The 18,331-nt window shown below is 37.3% G+C and overlaps 1 protein-coding gene across 4 annotated transcripts in view; it reads right to left on the minus strand.

Moving 5' to 3' along the window:
* The window catches only part of LOC124532732 (phosphatidylinositol 4-kinase alpha), a 42,338-nt gene that overhangs the window by 17,614 nt on the left and 6,393 nt on the right, over positions 1–18,331 (minus strand). Inside the window, exons 3-20 of one of the 4 annotated variants that reach the window (XM_047107777.1) lie at positions 16,370–17,091; positions 15,968–16,081; positions 15,526–15,546; positions 14,827–15,004; positions 13,495–13,595; positions 12,543–12,693; positions 12,017–12,206; positions 11,506–11,616; positions 10,806–10,979; positions 9,863–10,073; positions 8,763–8,874; positions 6,508–6,781; positions 5,558–5,659; positions 4,237–4,438; positions 3,553–3,690; positions 2,791–2,895; positions 2,160–2,351; positions 1,093–1,312 (exon numbers count right to left, since the gene is read on the minus strand). In XM_047107777.1, coding sequence (XP_046963733.1) covers positions 1,093–1,312; positions 2,160–2,351; positions 2,791–2,895; positions 3,553–3,690; positions 4,237–4,438; positions 5,558–5,659; positions 6,508–6,781; positions 8,763–8,874; positions 9,863–10,073; positions 10,806–10,979; positions 11,506–11,616; positions 12,017–12,206; positions 12,543–12,693; positions 13,495–13,595; positions 14,827–15,004; positions 15,526–15,546; positions 15,968–16,081; positions 16,370–17,091 — 3,318 coding nt within the window. Of the gene's footprint in view, positions 1–1,092; positions 1,313–2,159; positions 2,352–2,790; positions 2,896–3,552; positions 3,691–4,236; positions 4,439–5,557; positions 5,660–6,507; positions 6,782–8,762; positions 8,875–9,862; positions 10,074–10,805; positions 10,980–11,505; positions 11,617–12,016; positions 12,207–12,542; positions 12,694–13,494; positions 13,596–14,826; positions 15,005–15,525; positions 15,565–15,967; positions 16,082–16,369; positions 17,092–18,331 lie in introns of all 4 variants that reach the window. The other 3 variants (XM_047107778.1, XM_047107776.1, XM_047107779.1) reach the window with 3 other exon arrangements.

An 18,331-nucleotide genomic window follows, 5' to 3' on the forward strand; every position in this document is an offset into this window, starting at 1 on the left:
ACATTGGCTATTAAAATAGTGCCATAGTCACGGAAAAAGGAAAGAAAGCGGCAAAGAGCAGAGACGAGGCACAGCATCCCTGAGAGTGCGTTGTTTACTGCCCTTTCCTATTTCTTTCTTTGTATTGGGATGTCATTAAATTTCCCACAAACGTATTTTACTGGCATCATGATATTCAACTTGTCCAGGAAATTAAGAATCTGGTTCAATTGCTCATATTTTTCGTTGAGAAAATCTGACAAAAGACATGTGCGGTCTTCTTTTTGAATATATGAGATAACTGTTCGATTGTCTGACTGTAAAATCAGATGACGACTTTGTTTTAACTTAAAATATCTTGTAGCTATTACGGCAAACATTTCTTTGCGGCTGCAAAACCATTGCATCTGATCTTTGCCATTTACCTGTCGTCAAATCGTTTATTTGATCTCCCAATTCAAAATTCGAATCATTTTCGAAACATTTGAAATGTTTTATTATTGTTGCTTGCAAGTATTAGTCATTTCTTTCATTTGCAGCTGAAGTTTGCAGTGCTGTAGTTCTAGGTTCTAGTGTGTTTCTAGGAAGGTTTTTGAAATTCAATGTTCTTTCCGAGTTGATTTGTTTAACGATTTCTCGTCATTGATAGCCCAAATATATACCCAAATTCTAAGGTATGAACCTTAGAATTTGGGTTTGTTTATGGTTAACTCTACTTGGGATTGAGGACTTACTTCTGATAGCATAGTTCATCGGCAATCAAATCATCGGCGCAAGACAGCTTGCGTTTCAATCAGGGTATTTGGAGATAGGTGAGCAAAATGGTAAGCGATCGTTTCTCTTGCTTGCTCGTATTTGACTAAATGAGCTGTGGTCAATTAACCGCAACGTAGTACGCAAAATCACAGTACCATTACCGCGTTTAGTCTTCTCGCATCTTGTATTAAACTCATATATAAAATCATATATTTGATACAAGGTAATAGAGAACTTTAAACTCATATTAAAAAACCTAATCTAACGCTTGCTGAGCTGTCAAACGGTGAGAGCGTAACCTTTAAACCCATATTAAAAAGATTAAAAAGCGCTGCGTACGTTTACTGAGGTACTCACCGATGCTGTGCAGCAGCGCGCGCGCGGCGGGCGCGGCGGCGGCGGGCGCGGAGGGCGCGGCGCGCGCGTGCACGAGCAGCGCCGTGCAGCGCCACAGCGCGGCGCGGTGCTGCGTCTCGCTGCCGCTGCCGCACGCGTCACGCAGCGCCGACAGCAGGCGCGCGCCCACGCGCCACACGCCCGCCTCGCCGCCGCCCTCCGCGTACACCGCGCCCGCCACCTGCACACCCGCCCGCCTTCATTACAAGCTGGACTCACGAGAGCCCCACATCGTCGATCACTACTACCCGTGGCCATATAAAAATGAACCTGCACACTGTCGCCCTCGTTACAGACGCACGGACGCTCGACGCACGAGTGCCCCACGTCGACGATCACTACTACCCGTGGCCATATAAAAATGAACCTGCACACCCCCGTACTAGTTACAGACGCACGGACGCTGGGCGCACGAGTGCCCCACGTCGTCGATCGCTACTACCCGTGGCCATATAAAAATGAACCTGCACACCCCCGCCCACGTTACAGACGCACGGACGCTGGGCGCACGAGTGCCCCACATCGACGATCACTACTACCCGTGGCCATATGAAAAATATTGCCCATACCCTCTGTTGCCGATACGCAATCGGGCTCGAAACTGAGATGTTCTGTCCCTTGTGCCCGCAGTGGCGCTGCGTCACTGACATTTTATACCAAAACACTACAATACGGTTTGACGGTAGAATATTTAAGGTTAGGTGATTGGTCATATATCATTTGCTCATTATTCTCATATTTGTTATGTAATGTATAGTGACCATAGCGTTACATTAAAGAATATGACACTGACCTATCGGTCATTGCTGTGTGTGATTTTACTGCTTGAAAAGTTTCTCGATACCAAAAAGACATACCATTAGATCGGATCGATCAATAGTAATTGAGCAAAAATCGCTATAAAACCCCCCTAACCCCCTAAACCACCCCAAACATTTATATAACATGGCATTATTCTACTATATGATATACAATCAGAAAAAAATAATATATTGATTATAACAATTATCCATCTAAATTTTACTAACCTCTCCGGAATATCTACTCCTTTGCGAGACAACGGCCAGCAGTGCGGCGGAGTCCTGCGTCACGCAGGGCGGCCTCTTCTCCAAGGCAGAGCGCGGCAGCGGCGCCGACATGCGGTTGAGGCCCGCCGCCCCCAGCAGAGCCCCCGTGGCGAGAGCCAGTCCACAATGGTGCCAAAGCGTTGAATTTGGTACCTATTTCAAAAAATATAAGCAAATCAACATCTCTCTGCTGTTAATTAATTTAACTTGGTATTAGGGCTTTGTGCAAGCCCGTCTAGGTAGGCACCACCCACTCAACAGTTATTCTACCGCCAAACAACAGTACTCAATATTGTTGTGTTCCGGTTTAAAGGGTGAGTGAGTCAGTGTAACTACAGGCACAAGGGGCATAAAATCTTAGTTCCCATGGTTGGTGACACATGATGTAAGGAATAGTTAATATTTCTTACAGAGTCATTGTCTATGGGTGATGGTGAACACTTACCATCAGGTGGCCCATATGCTCGTCCGCCAACCTGTACCATAAAAAAAATCCTTCTCTTTTTTATTTCCTCTAATGCGTGTCTGTGGATATAATCTCTTGGTATAATGCGGTAAAAGTCAAAAGAGTTGTATAATATAGTATAATTACCTGATTAAGGTATTCCTGCAAATGAGACCTGGTGGACTGCGGGGCCCATTTCATAGCCTCTTGGACGATACCGTGACAGCGATCAGCGAAGTCCTTGACTATGCCCTGTGAAATCATTAATTAAATTCACATCAATTATATTTTGATTGAAAAAATTGGTGCTAATGGACAAAAGTTACCACCAAATTGATATTAGATAAAAAAAGTTCATTTTAAAATTTAAAATAATCAATATTATTAATGCTCACAGTAAAAACACACCACTGAGCCTATTGCTCAGTTTCCTATCCTATTCGAAAATAAGATTTGGAACAAGTTCCAAGACACTGATTTAATGGATTCTGTAGGTTTTACATATGGCAGAATTTAATCCGACACATATGAGATTCCTCACGATCACCGAAGAAAGAATAGCAAGAGAAAAATAAAAAAATCGGTAATATCTACTTGGTGGTAGGGCTTTGTGCAAGTCCGTCTGGGTAGGTACCACCCACTCATCAGTTATTCTACCGCCAATTAACAGTACTCAGTATTGTTGCGGTCCGGTTTGAAGGGTGAGTGAGCCAGTGTAACTACAGGCACAAGGGACATAACATCTTAGTTCCCAAGGTTGGTGGCACATTGACGATGTAAGGAATAGTTAATATTTCTTACAGCGTCATTGCCTATGGGTGATGGTGACCACTTACCATCAGGTGGCCCATATGCTCGTCCGCCAAGAAAATACCCCGATATACACTATATTATAATTATTTTACTAACCTCACGACCTTCCAATGTATCCTGCAGTTGTAGAGTGAAGTCAGTCCCGGGGACTTTCAGTAATGGCGTTTCTTGATTCGCGTCCAATTCCAAACTAAAGCTTAGAACTTGAAGGATGTCCAGCATCGACCAAAGTACCTAGAAATATTTAAATTATAATAGGCTATTTGACTGGTTTTTGAAATCCATTTTATATTATTTAGTAGAGGTTAAGGAACCCAGTAAAAGTTGATATTTATTATTTCTAGTACATATTTGCCGAAAAATATCATATTAAATATTCCATATTTAAATAACGCGCGAAAACGCTACTTGGACAAAATGGCGCTGCAATGGGGTCGATGACGTCACTTTGCTGTATTTTAATCTGTGGTACATATAGTAGAAAAGCAAGGTTTACAAGAAAGTGACTTCATCATAAGCCCGGCCAATCAGGAGCGTTTTGTGTCACGTGACAAACGTTTGAAAAAATGCATTTTTATTTATTGATTTTTGACTAAATTAAGTATTATTTTCAACTTTCGTTGGTAAATAACGATTTTTAAATTCATAATATACACTGATTACAATAATTCACAATTTATTTTTCGCATTATCAAATAGCCTATTATGCTTTAGTTATATATGATCGAGATATTGGAAGAGGAGGGATAGAGATAGATGGAGAGAGAAAGAGAGACATACCCGACAGTTCCACAAGAGATGAGGGAATTTATCAACCAGGCCAGCCAGCCATTTATCTGCTACCCGTCTTATTTGTTTGTGTATGTGGTTGAAATTGACCAATAGGAACTGGGCGTGACCCTCGAGCTCCCTCTCGCGGGACTCATCCTTTATCTTCTCCGACATAACATCCAGAAACTTCTGGAACACTTTGTCGCCAACGCTACGGAATATTCATAGTCTTTTATAATATCTTGTACAATACATGGGCTTTCCTTGGCCGCTTTTTTTATGGTATAGGTTGGCGGACGAGCATATGGGCCGCCTAATGGTAAGTGGTCACCATCACCCATAGACAATGACGCTGTAAGAAATATTAACTATTCCTTACATCGTCAATGTGCCACCAACCTTGGGAACTAAGATGTTATGTCCCTTGTGCCTGTAGTTACACTGGCTCACTCACCCTTCAAACCGGAACACAACAATACTGAGTACTGTTGTTTAGCAGTAGAATAACTGATGAGTGGATGGTACCTACCCAGACGGGCTTGCACAAAGCCCTACCACCAAGTGATAGATCTCTACTAATATTATAAATGTAAAATTAACTCTATCTGTCTATCTTTCTTTCACGACCAAAACAACGAACCCTATTTGATGAAATTTGGTATGCAGCAAACTTAAACTATAAGAAAGGACATAGGCTACTTTTTTTGCCTAACACAATACAACTAACCGCTAAATATATATTTTTAAATACGGATCGTAGATTAGAAAGCTGTACGAACGACAATTAGACGATTCAACTTCACATTATTAAAAATTTCTACATTAAAAAATAATATTAAGGATCTTGAAGTCAGAAATCAAAGTAAAGAAGAATTAAACATTACAAAGACACTTGAAATTAAAAAGAGGCATTGAATAAAGTCCGCTGAGATGGACAAGAAACGTAAGCAGAGATCTCTCATCTTGCAACCCAACATATTGAATGGTGATAAAACATAATATCTTCTGACATCAAAAAATCAATATTAATATAGATTAAAAAAAATGAACAATAAGAAATTCAATAAGCCGAAATCAATTATTGCAAACCAAATATTATAGTTTTTTGGGATATACCATTATATTAAAATAAATATCTTACCATCTTAACGAGTATATAAAACAAATGATGTAACAAGAAAAAAATGCTTTCGTTTACCATCTTCATTAATATTGTCTCAAAGTAAATCCTAGTTTATTCAATACAAATTATCTTACAGATATTAAAAGACTTTATTATTTTTTTGAAATAATTATTCACTAATTATTTAATATAAATTCGAATACTGACCTGGCAACACACTGCCACATACCACTTTTATCCTTTTGCAGAGCCGTATCGCTCAAATATTCGATGATCGGCTGCAAACTTGGTTCTGGTGAGTTTAATACCCTATAAAAATACATTACTTTTAAAAAAAACATACAAATTATATTTCAACACGATTTATTGTTTTAAATATATTTCTTTATTGTGTGTACTTGATAAGAAATTGCATTCCTCATTCCAAATCCATGATATCTTTATACGATCTTGGAAAATGTAGATTCTGAAGCACTTACGAGTTGCAACTTCATAAATATTTAATAATATGATTACATTTTATTTTTGAAAAATGAATCGTTATTTTATTGTCTCGTTTCCGTAGATCCTAAACATTTGCCAGCCCATATATATTCCACTGACTGACAAGGCCTAGGTTGGCTAACAATCATTACTTACTTAAATCTTCATTACATTGGCAGTGTGTATGACCACTTAGCATCATATGGTCATTCGTCTTGCTATCTTATTATTATTATTTTTTATGGTATAGGTTGGCGGACGAGCATATGGGCCACCTGATGGTAAGTGGTCACCGTCACCCATAGACAATAACGCTGCAAGAAATATTAACTATTCCTTACATCGTCAATGTGCCACCAACCTTGGGAACTAAGATGTTACGTCCCTTGTGCCTTTAGTTACACTGGCTCACTCACCCTTCAAACTGGAACACAACAATACTGAGTACTGTTGTTTGGCGGTAGAATAACTGATGAGTAGGTGGTACCTACCCAGACGGGCTTGCACAAAGCCCTCCCATCAATTACTGAGTTTAATTTGACCATCAATAAGTAAGTGCTGCTTCTATATTGAACAAAGGAGTTTGAATATTACCAGAATACTTTTTTGTATCCCCAAAACCATTTACAATGATGAAAATATCAAACGATTTTTTTTAAATATAGAACGCTCACCTCAAAGTCTCCAGCCAATAGACACTCAGCAGATACATGCAGGGCGCGAATGTCAGCTTGTTCACGATGACCGTGACGTCAGGCGGATGGTCGAGCAGGTTCAAGATCTGCGTCTTTAGCTCCTGCAACTCGTTTATCGACACCGAATCGTTTCTCACGGCCGACGTGTACTGCAACTCGCGCATCTCCGAACGCAGTGACGTTTGCGAGACAAGGAAGGGTGATTTTACCGCTATCTCTTTCACACCTGCGTACCATTCTTGGGGCCACAGTCCTGAGAAATCATTACAATTGTTGCACTTTTGTTCTCATATATTTTTTTAGTTAACATTGTATTCCTTCTGAATCGTCTAAAATTCTAAATTCAAAATTAATCTACTTATACATTGTTACTCTGTCTGTAAAATATATTTATTTAAATTATACACAAGTGATTATTTTTCAAAACACTTCACACAAAATCAAACAAAAAAATAATCAAACCTTTCTGTACATTTTAATTTATCACAAAACGTTGCAATATAAAAAACATTATCAGCACCAAATCTTCTATAAAAACAAAAACTCGACAAAAAAAACCGCTTAATATCAAAAGCAAAAAACCAATCATTGAACACTCCTAGAAATAAAAATACATATGTATCAAACTAACAACGCATTCTATAAAGGACATAACGAAAAAACACATAGTTCATATAACTACTTAATATTCACACGTTTAAATTAGTAGAATCAATATACATATATCATTGTTTTATGTTTTTAAATGATGATATATAGACCATATTAACAATACTAGTTATCGCTGGGGGGGGCATCAGAAGTAAGATACTTATTTTCTGGCAATTTATATGTTACAAGATTGGTTCAGTAGTTAAAACCGTAACAAACAGACTGACTTTTGCATTTTTAATATCGGAATCAGTTAGATGATTCGCGTATTCATAAATGGACCTTATTGTTAAGAAAAAAGAGTTTTAATTAGCTTGTTATGTAATTGTATGGATGGATATGACAAATAACGTAAAATACCACGTAATACTAAAACACATAACTTAGATAAAAATTCACAAATTTAATACATACTATTCATAAATAATATGTATTATATAATATACAGGTCTTATTTTGAAACGTAATACGTATGTATATGTAAGTAAGTTTCCGCTTGACCCTTAAAATATTTGGGTATGGAACAAAAAACTTAATGAAAAAAGTTAACGAATTTTGAACTCAATAAAAATTACCATATCAAAAATCAAAATCTAAATAAACTTTATTCAAGTAGGCTTTTATAAGCACTTTTGAATCGTCATTTTACAATTAAGTGAAGCTACCACCGGTTCGGAAAGTAGATTCTACCGAGAAGAACGGGCAAGAAACTCAGTAGTTACTCTTTTTTAACATTTAAAAAATACAACGTCATGTTAATTAAATACAATTATTTAAATTAATATATCCTGATTGGAAGTCAACAGGTATTAACTCCATAGCCATATATCATCATTTAAAAATGTTAAACTGTCATACAAAACCAAACGACATACATCTAAAGAACGTTCTAGAAGCATCTTTACTCACGCTTTCGCATGGCTACAGGCGTGGCCATAGAAGAAGAGACAATAAGACGGTTTAAATACTAATATTAATAGCACAGTATATAAGTGGTAAGTAATTGAGAAAGAGAAGTGCCAAATTGAATTTAAAGGTAATTAAATAGGCTATTTGACAATGCGAAAAATAAATTGTGAATTACTGTAATCAGTGTATATTATGAGTTTAAAAATGATTATTTACTAACGAAACTTGAAAATAATACTTAATTTATTCAAAAATCAATAAATAAAAAGGCATTTTTTCAAACATTTGTCACGTGACACAAAACGCTTCTGATTCTCCGGGCTTATTATGAAGTCACTTTCTTGTAAACCTTGCTTTTCTACTATATGTTCCACAGATTAAAATACAGCAAAGTGACGTCACCGGCCCCATTGCAGCGCCATATTGTCCAAGTAGCGTTTTCACGCGTTATTTAAATATGGAATTTTTAATATGATATTTTTCGGCAAATATGTACTAGAAATAAAAAAATCAACTGTTACTAGGTTCCTTAACCTCTACTAAATAAATTAAAATGGATTTTAAAAACCAGTCAAATAGCCTATTAAGGTTGTAATCCGAGCGTTTAAAATTATGAATACATTTACATATATAGGAAGAATATTTGATTGGATAAAATTAGTTTTGTATATTACCTGATTCGGCGGCTGTGAATCCCATCACGACGCAGTAGAGCCAGAAGTCTTTGAAGAGCTTGTGCAATCTTGGTTTTGGATTTTTTATTGGTGGTAATCTTTTTACCAGTACCTATAACAAGATATTAGATGGAATATACCTTTTCATAATATTCGTGGAATCGTTTTACTATTTTCATTATGGGAATGGAAAATTTATAGGTTATGTTATTTAGAAAATATAAATTCTGTTATCATAACGTTATTGCCGTAAGAGCAGTCAAATCGTTGTGTAACAACTTGCACGTGTTGTATATAGAATTGCTTTATTTTTTTATGACATAGATAGTTTTTATGACATACTGCCTAATTAGGCATCTGGTGATAAGGTCATCACTGTCCATACCATACCTTACCATATCACATACACATTAGCACCATTAACAAATTAAAGATTTCTCATATTGCCAATGCACTACCAATCTTAGAAAATGAGATTTCAAGTTCCTTGTGCATGTAATTACATTGGTGCACTTCTTTAAAACCTTGGCGGTAGAATAAATAGTGGATGGTACTTAGCCACCAAACGGTACCACCAAGTAAATATACATTTATCTTTATAACAAACTAGCGGTCGCCCGCGTAGATAACGGTTCATAATCAGTCTTCTAATATCCCTACTGCTGAGGCACGGTCACGTTTGAAGAATTACTGCAACCGGCGCTTGGATCTATTGTGATAAACCTCAAATTCGTGATCACAACACCTCAGCCAGACCAACATCAGCCACGAATCTGATGAGGTTCTTAGGGTCGGATTAGAGGCCATTATGCCCTCTAAGGACCGGAGTTAGAACATTTTATAGTTCTATCCCTACTTTTTTCAAAATAAAATGTAGCCTATGTTATGCGGGATTAATTTAGCTTTCGAATGGTGAAAGAATTTTTAAAATCGGTCCAGTAGTTTTTGAGCCTATTCATTACAACCAAACAAACAAAGTTTTTCTGTTTATACACGTATATACGTCGGTTTTTATAGAGACGGCAATCAGAGGTCTCGGGCTCGATGGGTATCTCTGGTGCCGTCGCTGCTGCCGTTCCATAGCAAGTGGGTCAGCTCACCGCGATGACGGGTATGAGCACGCCCAGGTTGCCGGCGCTGGAGGAGGCCTTGAGCACGGGCGCCGGCGAGCGGTCGGTGGCGCGCTCGCCGCCCAGCCCCAGCTGCACGAACAGCTCCAGCAGCCGCGTCAGCAGCTCCGCGCGCGCGCCCGCGCCGCGCACGCTCGCCGCGATGTTGGCCAGCGCGTTCAGCACCGCGCCCGACACGTGCCTGCCGAACACCATACCAAGTCAGTAACGTAACACCCACTGCTGGGATAAGGCCTCCTCTTCCGTTACGGAGAGGCTTTGACACATATTCCACCACGCTGTTCCAATGCGGGTTGGAGGAATGCACGTGCCTGCCGAACACCATGCAAAGTCAGTCAAGTAACAGCCACTGCTGGGATAAGGCCTCCTCTTCCGTTTAGGATTTGGAACATATTCCACCGCGCTATTCCAATGCGGATTGGTGGAATGCACGTGTGACAGAATTTCGATGAAATTAGACACATGCAGGTTTCCTCGCGATGTTTTAAACAGAGTCTCCGCTGATTCATGTGCTTAATTTATCTTTATAATACATCTCGTGCTCGGCGGTGAAGGAAAACATCGTGAGGAAACCTGCATGTGTCTAATTTCATCGAAATTCGGCCACATGTGTATTCCACCAACCCGCATTGGAACAGCGTGGTGGAATATGTTCCAAACCTTCTCCTCAAAGGGAGAGGAGGCCTTTAGCCCAGCAGTGGGAATTTACAGGCTATTGTTGTTTGTTGTGTTGTTGTTGTTTTAAACACAAATTAAGCACATATATATAGTGGTGCTTGCCTGGGTTTGAACCCGCAATCATCGGTTAAGATTCACGCGTTCTAACCACTGGGCCATCTCAGCTCACCATGTGTATAATGTTAATATAAACATGTAGTCCAGTTTCTCATCGATTATGTCACGGATTACGCACCGATACTGCTTCCTATCGTCCGTGTGCTGGTAGGCGGCGCTGGCCGCTTCCACGGTGATGACCGTGAACATCCTCATGATCTCGTCGTGAGCCGGACCCTCGGGGCTGGCGAGCGCCATGCAGCCCAGCTGATCCACTATCAGCGTGTCCAACGAAGATGGAGAACGACATAACCTAAATTCAAAATATTCATTGTTATTAATATAATCTAGTCAGTCATGTATGCATGAAAGTTGTTGGTAGACTGAAAGTAACGATTATTTTCACTTGTTAAAATGCTTTTAGTCGTATTAACTAACCACGTTGCACTAATCTCTGGACTATAAGGCTATACATAAAACATGCGTTCAAATCCCAAGCCAGCCTAAGAAAAAGTTATTGGGTTTTTCTATAAAATATCTCAGTAACAGGCTGCAGTCTGGAAGTTAGAAGAGAGAACATTCCTATCAGTCATAAAGCAAAGTCGATGGTCTTCCATCCGAACTCTTTCCATTAGATTTACTGAACCACCGGATGACCATGCATGCTAACCCAACTGCTAAGTAACTAATCAATGATGAACTATACAACTAAGATTAATTTAACATACATGTGTTAAACCCAGATACAAATCTAACATGATTTTCAAAATAGTATAAATTGTTATTTATTGCTTTTCATACATTTTACTATAAACTACAATAAACTATCTTCACCTTACCTCTGTTGGAAAAACTGCAGTATGGTGTCCGTTGTCTTTGGTGTATCCTTTAAGGCCACCGCCACGTGACCCAACATTATCACGATATTCGTACTAATCAGTGAAGACTCGCTGGAAAAAAAAGACCAATTATAACCAAATATTTTTTATTTCATTCGAAAAAATACTAAATTCGAATAAATATTATATACTGTGAATACATCCTTTATCAACAACAGCCTGTAAATTTCCCACTGCTGGGCTAAGGCCTCCTCTCCCTTTGAAAGTTTGAAACATATTCCACCACGCTATTTCAATGCGGGTTGGTGGAATACACATCTGTCAGGATTTCAATGACTAATTTCCCAGAAATTCTGACATACAGGTTTCCTCAAGTTTTCCTTCACCGTCGAGCACGAGATGAATTACAAACACTATATGAATATGAACCCGCGACCATCGGTTAAGACGCGTTCTAACCACTGGGCCATCTACATATACATCCTTCATCAGATATAAAAAAACCGCTTACCTGTCACTGGTCTCAGCGGTGAACAATCGGTTACTGACCGAACCGACCAGAGCGGGCACGCAGAACGGGTCTACTGTCAACGCAGCTTCGAGGGCCACACACAAGTTACCAATCGCCGAATCCCGAAGCTTCTCGAATGGGGTCGACTTTACGGGCGCCCCTGTTTCCGTCTGAAGTTCTTTGCTTTGCACTGTGAAATGTACAAGTGTATTTGGAAAACAGCTCTTAGAACTTTGGACTTTTTCAAAAACAAATCATGAGGTAATGGAAAAGTCCCATTGCTGAACTAAGATATCTTCCATTTGAGGACAATGTTTGGAACTTATTCCATAACAATCTTCCCGATTTATTGACAGACGTGGCAAATTCTCATCTGCCATATGCAAGTTTTCTCACGATATTTGCCTTCACACACAAGAAGACAACAAAAACAATGGACAAGAAGTCCATTTAACAATTATGGTCTGTAAAATTCATTAAAAATTTATTCTAACATGTTATCTACTGAAAATAAATATAATCCTACCTGAATTTTTTATGTGTTCCTTTCCCGTTTTTTCGAGCTCCAGTTTGTGTAACTTAAACAATATCGGCGAAGGCGTTACCAAGAAATCTCGCAAACAGTATATAGACGTATTCGCTATCGTTGGAAACTTCGTCGCCAATTTACCGAGACCCTGGAATAAGTATTATGAACAACTTTAGTTACGCGGATGACAAGATACTGCTGAGTCCATCAGTCAGTGGTCTCCGAAAATTAATAAAGAACTGTGGGGAGTATGCTAAAGAGAAACGGCCCCAGATATAATGGGTACCGTAGGAAAAAAAAAGAAATGGATGTCACTGAAAACTTCAAAAAGTTTTGGAGCAAAACTCCAGCGATAACTGAGGGACATTCCTTTTCGGGGACATTGCACCATTAAAGATAGATAAGCATTGATTCACGTTATTTTTTTCATTATTAGTTTTTTTTAGTCATGTTTTTTTTCCTATTCTCTTATTGTTGTAGGTATATTTTTATTTAATAATTGCATGTTACATTTGTTTTTCTTGTTTTTCCTGTAAAAATATGTTACTTTTTTCTCTCTTTTGTATTTCTTTAATTTGCAAATGTGTGTGTTCCCGAATAAATCTGAATCTTAATGCTAAAAAGAGCGAATTTTAATCTTTTCAATCTAATCATCAATTTTACACCGAATGTACACCTATGTGGAACTACTCTGAAACAAGTATCTGAGTTCAAATATTTGGGCATATTGTGAATGAACGCTTGTATGATGATAGCGACATCGAACGCAGAGCTTTGTCGGTTTGGGGCAATATGTTGGCACGTAGATTTGCGCAATGTACGGCACAGGGTTTTTTTTTATTAACATGTATATATTTTCATACGAAGCTATCATCCAATACATTAAACTAAGGTGTTTCTGGATATAATATTATCCCTTCCATTTTTAAATATATAGAATAGTACTTACTTCAAGACAGACCATTAATAATGGCATATGGGCTAGAATTAGTTTGTGATTATGATTTGAATTTATCTTCTCCGTCAATCGTCCACACAAAGAATCGGCGCCTAAAAGAGAACATTTGTAATAGATAAAAAGGTACGACATATATCTATCTATGCATGCAATTTGATGCAAAACATGTCTATTACTAGGAAATTAAAGAAAAACACATTAAAACCTATATGTCTGTATATTTTAGTAAAGGATTAGTTTTCGAATGATATTTGACAATGCTTTCAAAGTATGGCATGAGAGTTATCTAAACATATTAATATTGAATGAAATGAAAGAAAATTTCATATATCGTTGTTCGCACTGTAGAGGTTAGTCAAGGGAAACTCTCAAACCTTATTTATAAGAATACCTATTAATATTGTTAGAGCATTTATAAGTGCTGGCACGTCATAGTCCTCATCCACTGGAACCATTACAAAACCAAGAATTTATACTATAGAATATAATAGATACAATTAAATGAAATAATTTGATGTTGAAAACAAGCTTTTATTTTTTATTTTATTTTTCCTACATTACACAGTATAAAAAGTACAGTTAACATAAGAGATACAGAAAAAATATACTGTAGGCAAAGACTGTCTTTCAGTAAACCTTTGATGAAACATGTATTGCAATAGATATATAATAACAGATCTTTGCATTTAAATTAAGATTTTATTACCAATCAAAATCAAATAAATGTGGGAGGCTGTTACAAGTACTCGTCATTTTACAAAATTATATTTAATATAAGTTACAACAGCCTGCAAATTCCCACTGCTGGGCTAAAGGCCTCCTCTCCTTTGAAGATATTCTTTGGTTTTGAACATATTCCACCACGCTGTTCCAATGCGGGTTGGTGGAATACACATGTAGCAGAATTTCTATGAAATTTGTCACATGCAGGTTTCCTCACGATATTTTCCTTCACCGCTGAGCACGAGATGAATTATAAAGACAAATTAAGCACATGAATCAGCGGTGCTTGCCTGGGTTTGAACCCGCAATCAAAGGTTAAGATGCACGCGTTCTAACCACTGGGCCATCTCGACTCAATATATAAAGTTACAAATCATTTTAATTATTACCGAGGAGAACTGCAAAAATTCAGCACCAATTATGCAAAATTTTAATTTAAAACCAGTTCCAACCAGTTTAAAGGGAAATCTTGACCATAGATTAAGTTAAATAAAAGCTTGTAAAACAGCATTAATAAGGAAACATTGTACAAAATGTACGTGTATATATTCATCACGTGTATGTTGAACTCTATTTATAGTAGCATAAGAGCGTATTTACCTGTCTCATCGCCGATAGCCCAAACGAGCAAGTCGACGCACGCCGAATTCGCCATTACATTCACTTTAAACTTATTCACAGTCGCGAAGTTACTCTCCCTGTCCTCCTTCTCTGACGCGTCATGGTGTCGACTTTGCAGCTCAGTCTGACCACTCAGAAACAGGCATTTCACGAATTCCTGTCAACGTATTACAGTTATGATGTTTCAGTTTAAAAATGTAGAGTTTTTTTGCACAGGACTATCACAGTTAGCCTATTTCAGACGATACATATAATTTTCCATTAAATATCTTTTAACATATAAGGATAAAGAGGGTTGCGTTAAAAATATAGCAATGTAACAGGGTCGGACTATCACAGCTATTTATTATTGGAAAAAAAATATATATTGGCAATGGGTGCTATAGATAATGTGTACATGGTGTTATAATGACAACACATTTATTGGAGTTGGCGATAAAATGGAAAATGAAATCTAAATCCATTCCACGACACGAGCTCCCAAAGGAAATTATCCTTGAGCGCTTATTGGTTAATGCGCGTGACCTTCATTGGCTAAATAATTTATTTAGTTGGTTTAAAATCTGGATTCGTCTCTTACGGCACGCGTATCGACCAATAAGGTGCGAGTATTTTGTTTCCTAGGAGTTAGTCTCGTGGAATAAACTAAATGTATACGCCAAACATTTCTATACATACTTGGCACCGATCTCTTTTTACCTGTACCATATAAGCCCCCTGATGTTGATTGTACAGTAAAACAAAATTAAATAAAATTAAAACCGGCTACAATCAATAAAGCTGTATAATACATATAATATTAAATATAAAAGAGTACGCATACATATATAAAATAGAAAAGGAAGAAAATTCTAGAGAAGCTGGGAAAAATAGATTGAAATCATTAACTGAATAAAGACAGAAAAAGAAGATCGAAAAAAAAACTCGTCTCATTTTATGTTAGGTTTTTGAGAAAAATTAAAAAACTAGCTCTAAAAAGTTTAATACATTATCTAGTAAGAAAGATACCTTTATTTCTCATTAACAAAAATAATTCGCTTACACGATAAGACACATTAAATATAACATTAACGCAATGCAACTGAACGAAGATCTTTACGGGTCAAATATCACAACTTACTTGCACATCTTTAGTAAACGGTCCGGGTAGGTCTTTCTGGTGTTGCAAGATATCTCGTAATAATGTTACCAGTACCAAATTTAGCGTCTCAGAAAATGATTTGTATGGGAAGACCTGGAATAAAAAATATCCATTGATATAAAATAATAGTCTTCTTCACAGACTTTCATTCTAGGATTACCATTTTTGGCATACGGGTAAATGAGCCACTTCATAGTTAGTGGTGTTTCGTCAGTGTTGTAGTCACTACTGACTACAACACTGACGCTGTAAAAAAATTACCATTCCAAAAATCGGCTCTTGTGCCTGTAGTTACATTGGCTCACTTACCCTTCATTGTACCCAGACTGACTTATGATTATCTCCGACCAATTGAGAAAGGATAGTTTTAAGACGACATACCTGTATTTGACCAGAAGCAAATACATCCTCAGCCTCTTCGTCCAAAAACGACAACAAATCTTTGGTCAGTAGCTTCTTCGCTATCGATAATATCGACTGGAGATACGTCACGTAGAACTGTACACTGGTTCTCTTCTCTGGCGACTCAGAGTACCTCATGTACGGAAACTGGTTAAAACTGGATCCGAATTTGTGGAAAAAATATGTCGTCGGATCGTATGGGACGGAGCTGTAACTGTGCAAGGATCCCCGTTTTAGTGTTCCGTTCGCGCTGTCTACTGTGTCACTACCATTTTCTACTATATTCTCTATGTTAGGATTGAGGTTGCCTGACAGAGACCTTGGAATGATTGGGCGGAACTGGTTAAACTTTCTTTTCTTATCCAGGGTTGAATATTCGAAGCTCGGCTCCGGATCCTTTGATTTTACAGGACTGCTCGGCGGCGGGAATAGCCGACACAGAAGAGGAGGTTCGATTGTCGCATATCGTCCCATAGACCTGGCCAGTCCTATTAAAATTGGTAGGGTACTCTTGCAGAGTTGGAGTTTCGATATATTGTTATAATCTCTGCTCTCGTGACAGTGGATTATGGTCTTTGTGAGGTTTGACATAAGTTCGATTTGTGCTGTGACGATTTCTTCACGCAATCCTGTCTGCTTCGACGCAACGTCTGACAGCAATGTATTTAAACAGAAGCTAAATTTTTCTGACATCGGTATACCTGCAAGTTAGCATTGTAAATTAAAGATTGACATAGAATATATTTGTCTATTATAGAAGAATATTTTATTTATGAGCATAATTTAATTTAAAAAACTTGTAAATATATATTATGAGACTAACAAATTTAATAAATAAAAATAATGAGGACCCAAAAATATATTCAAATAGTTGAAAAAAGTTTAATCGCTTATTATTATCACCAAATTATCTAGAACTACATTCTTAACTGTTAATCGAATTCAAAACTAGGCGAACATTCCTGAGTCTTTACGCATTTTACTCGTATTTATAATTAATCTCCTAATCGTCGATTGAGAAAAACATTGAGAATACACTGAAACTGTATGTGTTCGGTGACATACTATCACATGTGTAATCAAATCAATCCGCATTGGATTAGCTTGGAGGAATAAACCTTTCAAATAAGTCACATACAGGACTCATATGGTATGGTATGCAGGAATTTAAGGAAGGCCTAAAATGTGTTTTTAACGATTTTTTTTTTCATCCTCCATGTTTATTAGATTCCTGCTGTGAAACAAATTCATTTTACGTTTCGTTCCAATAAAAAATAAAAAAACTGTAACAGGACGAACATCTAGCCTTATAAATAGACAGTTAAAAATCTTATAAAGAATTATTTTTGCATCAGAAGTTTGTATCAAGAGATTAAAAATAAATATAAGAATATAATTATTCCTCAATATTATAATTTTAAAATTCTGGTTTGACCAAAAGGCGATTAAATTAAAAAACATCAAATAGGTGGATGGCGTGCTGGTAATAACTAAAAAAAATATGCCGTCATATATTAAAAGAGATATAGTAATGTTTGATGACAACTTAAAATATGTTATTATTATAAAATTTCCATGTAAAAACATGTTCAACAGGCCGTGAAATTATATAAGTACTAGCTAACCGCCCCAACTTCGCACGGGTGCAATACTGATAAAATCAAAATCGAAATATACTGTATTGAATCATCATTTAACAAGTATTTTAAGTGACGCTACCACCAGTTTGGAAATTAGGTTCTACCGAAAAGAACCGGCAAGAAACTCAGAAGTTACTCTTTTTCACCATTTAAAAATATACTACAGAATTTGTTTATTTACGATATCACATTAAAAACAAAAATTAACAGTGTTTCTTTACCATATTATCCATGTATTATATACAAAAACCTTCCTCTCGAATAAATCTATCTATTAAAAAAAACCGCATCAAAATCCGTT

Source organism: Vanessa cardui, chromosome 10, assembly GCF_905220365.1.
Source record: "Vanessa cardui chromosome 10, ilVanCard2.1, whole genome shotgun sequence".
Classification (NCBI taxonomy): domain Eukaryota; kingdom Metazoa; phylum Arthropoda; class Insecta; order Lepidoptera; family Nymphalidae; genus Vanessa; species Vanessa cardui.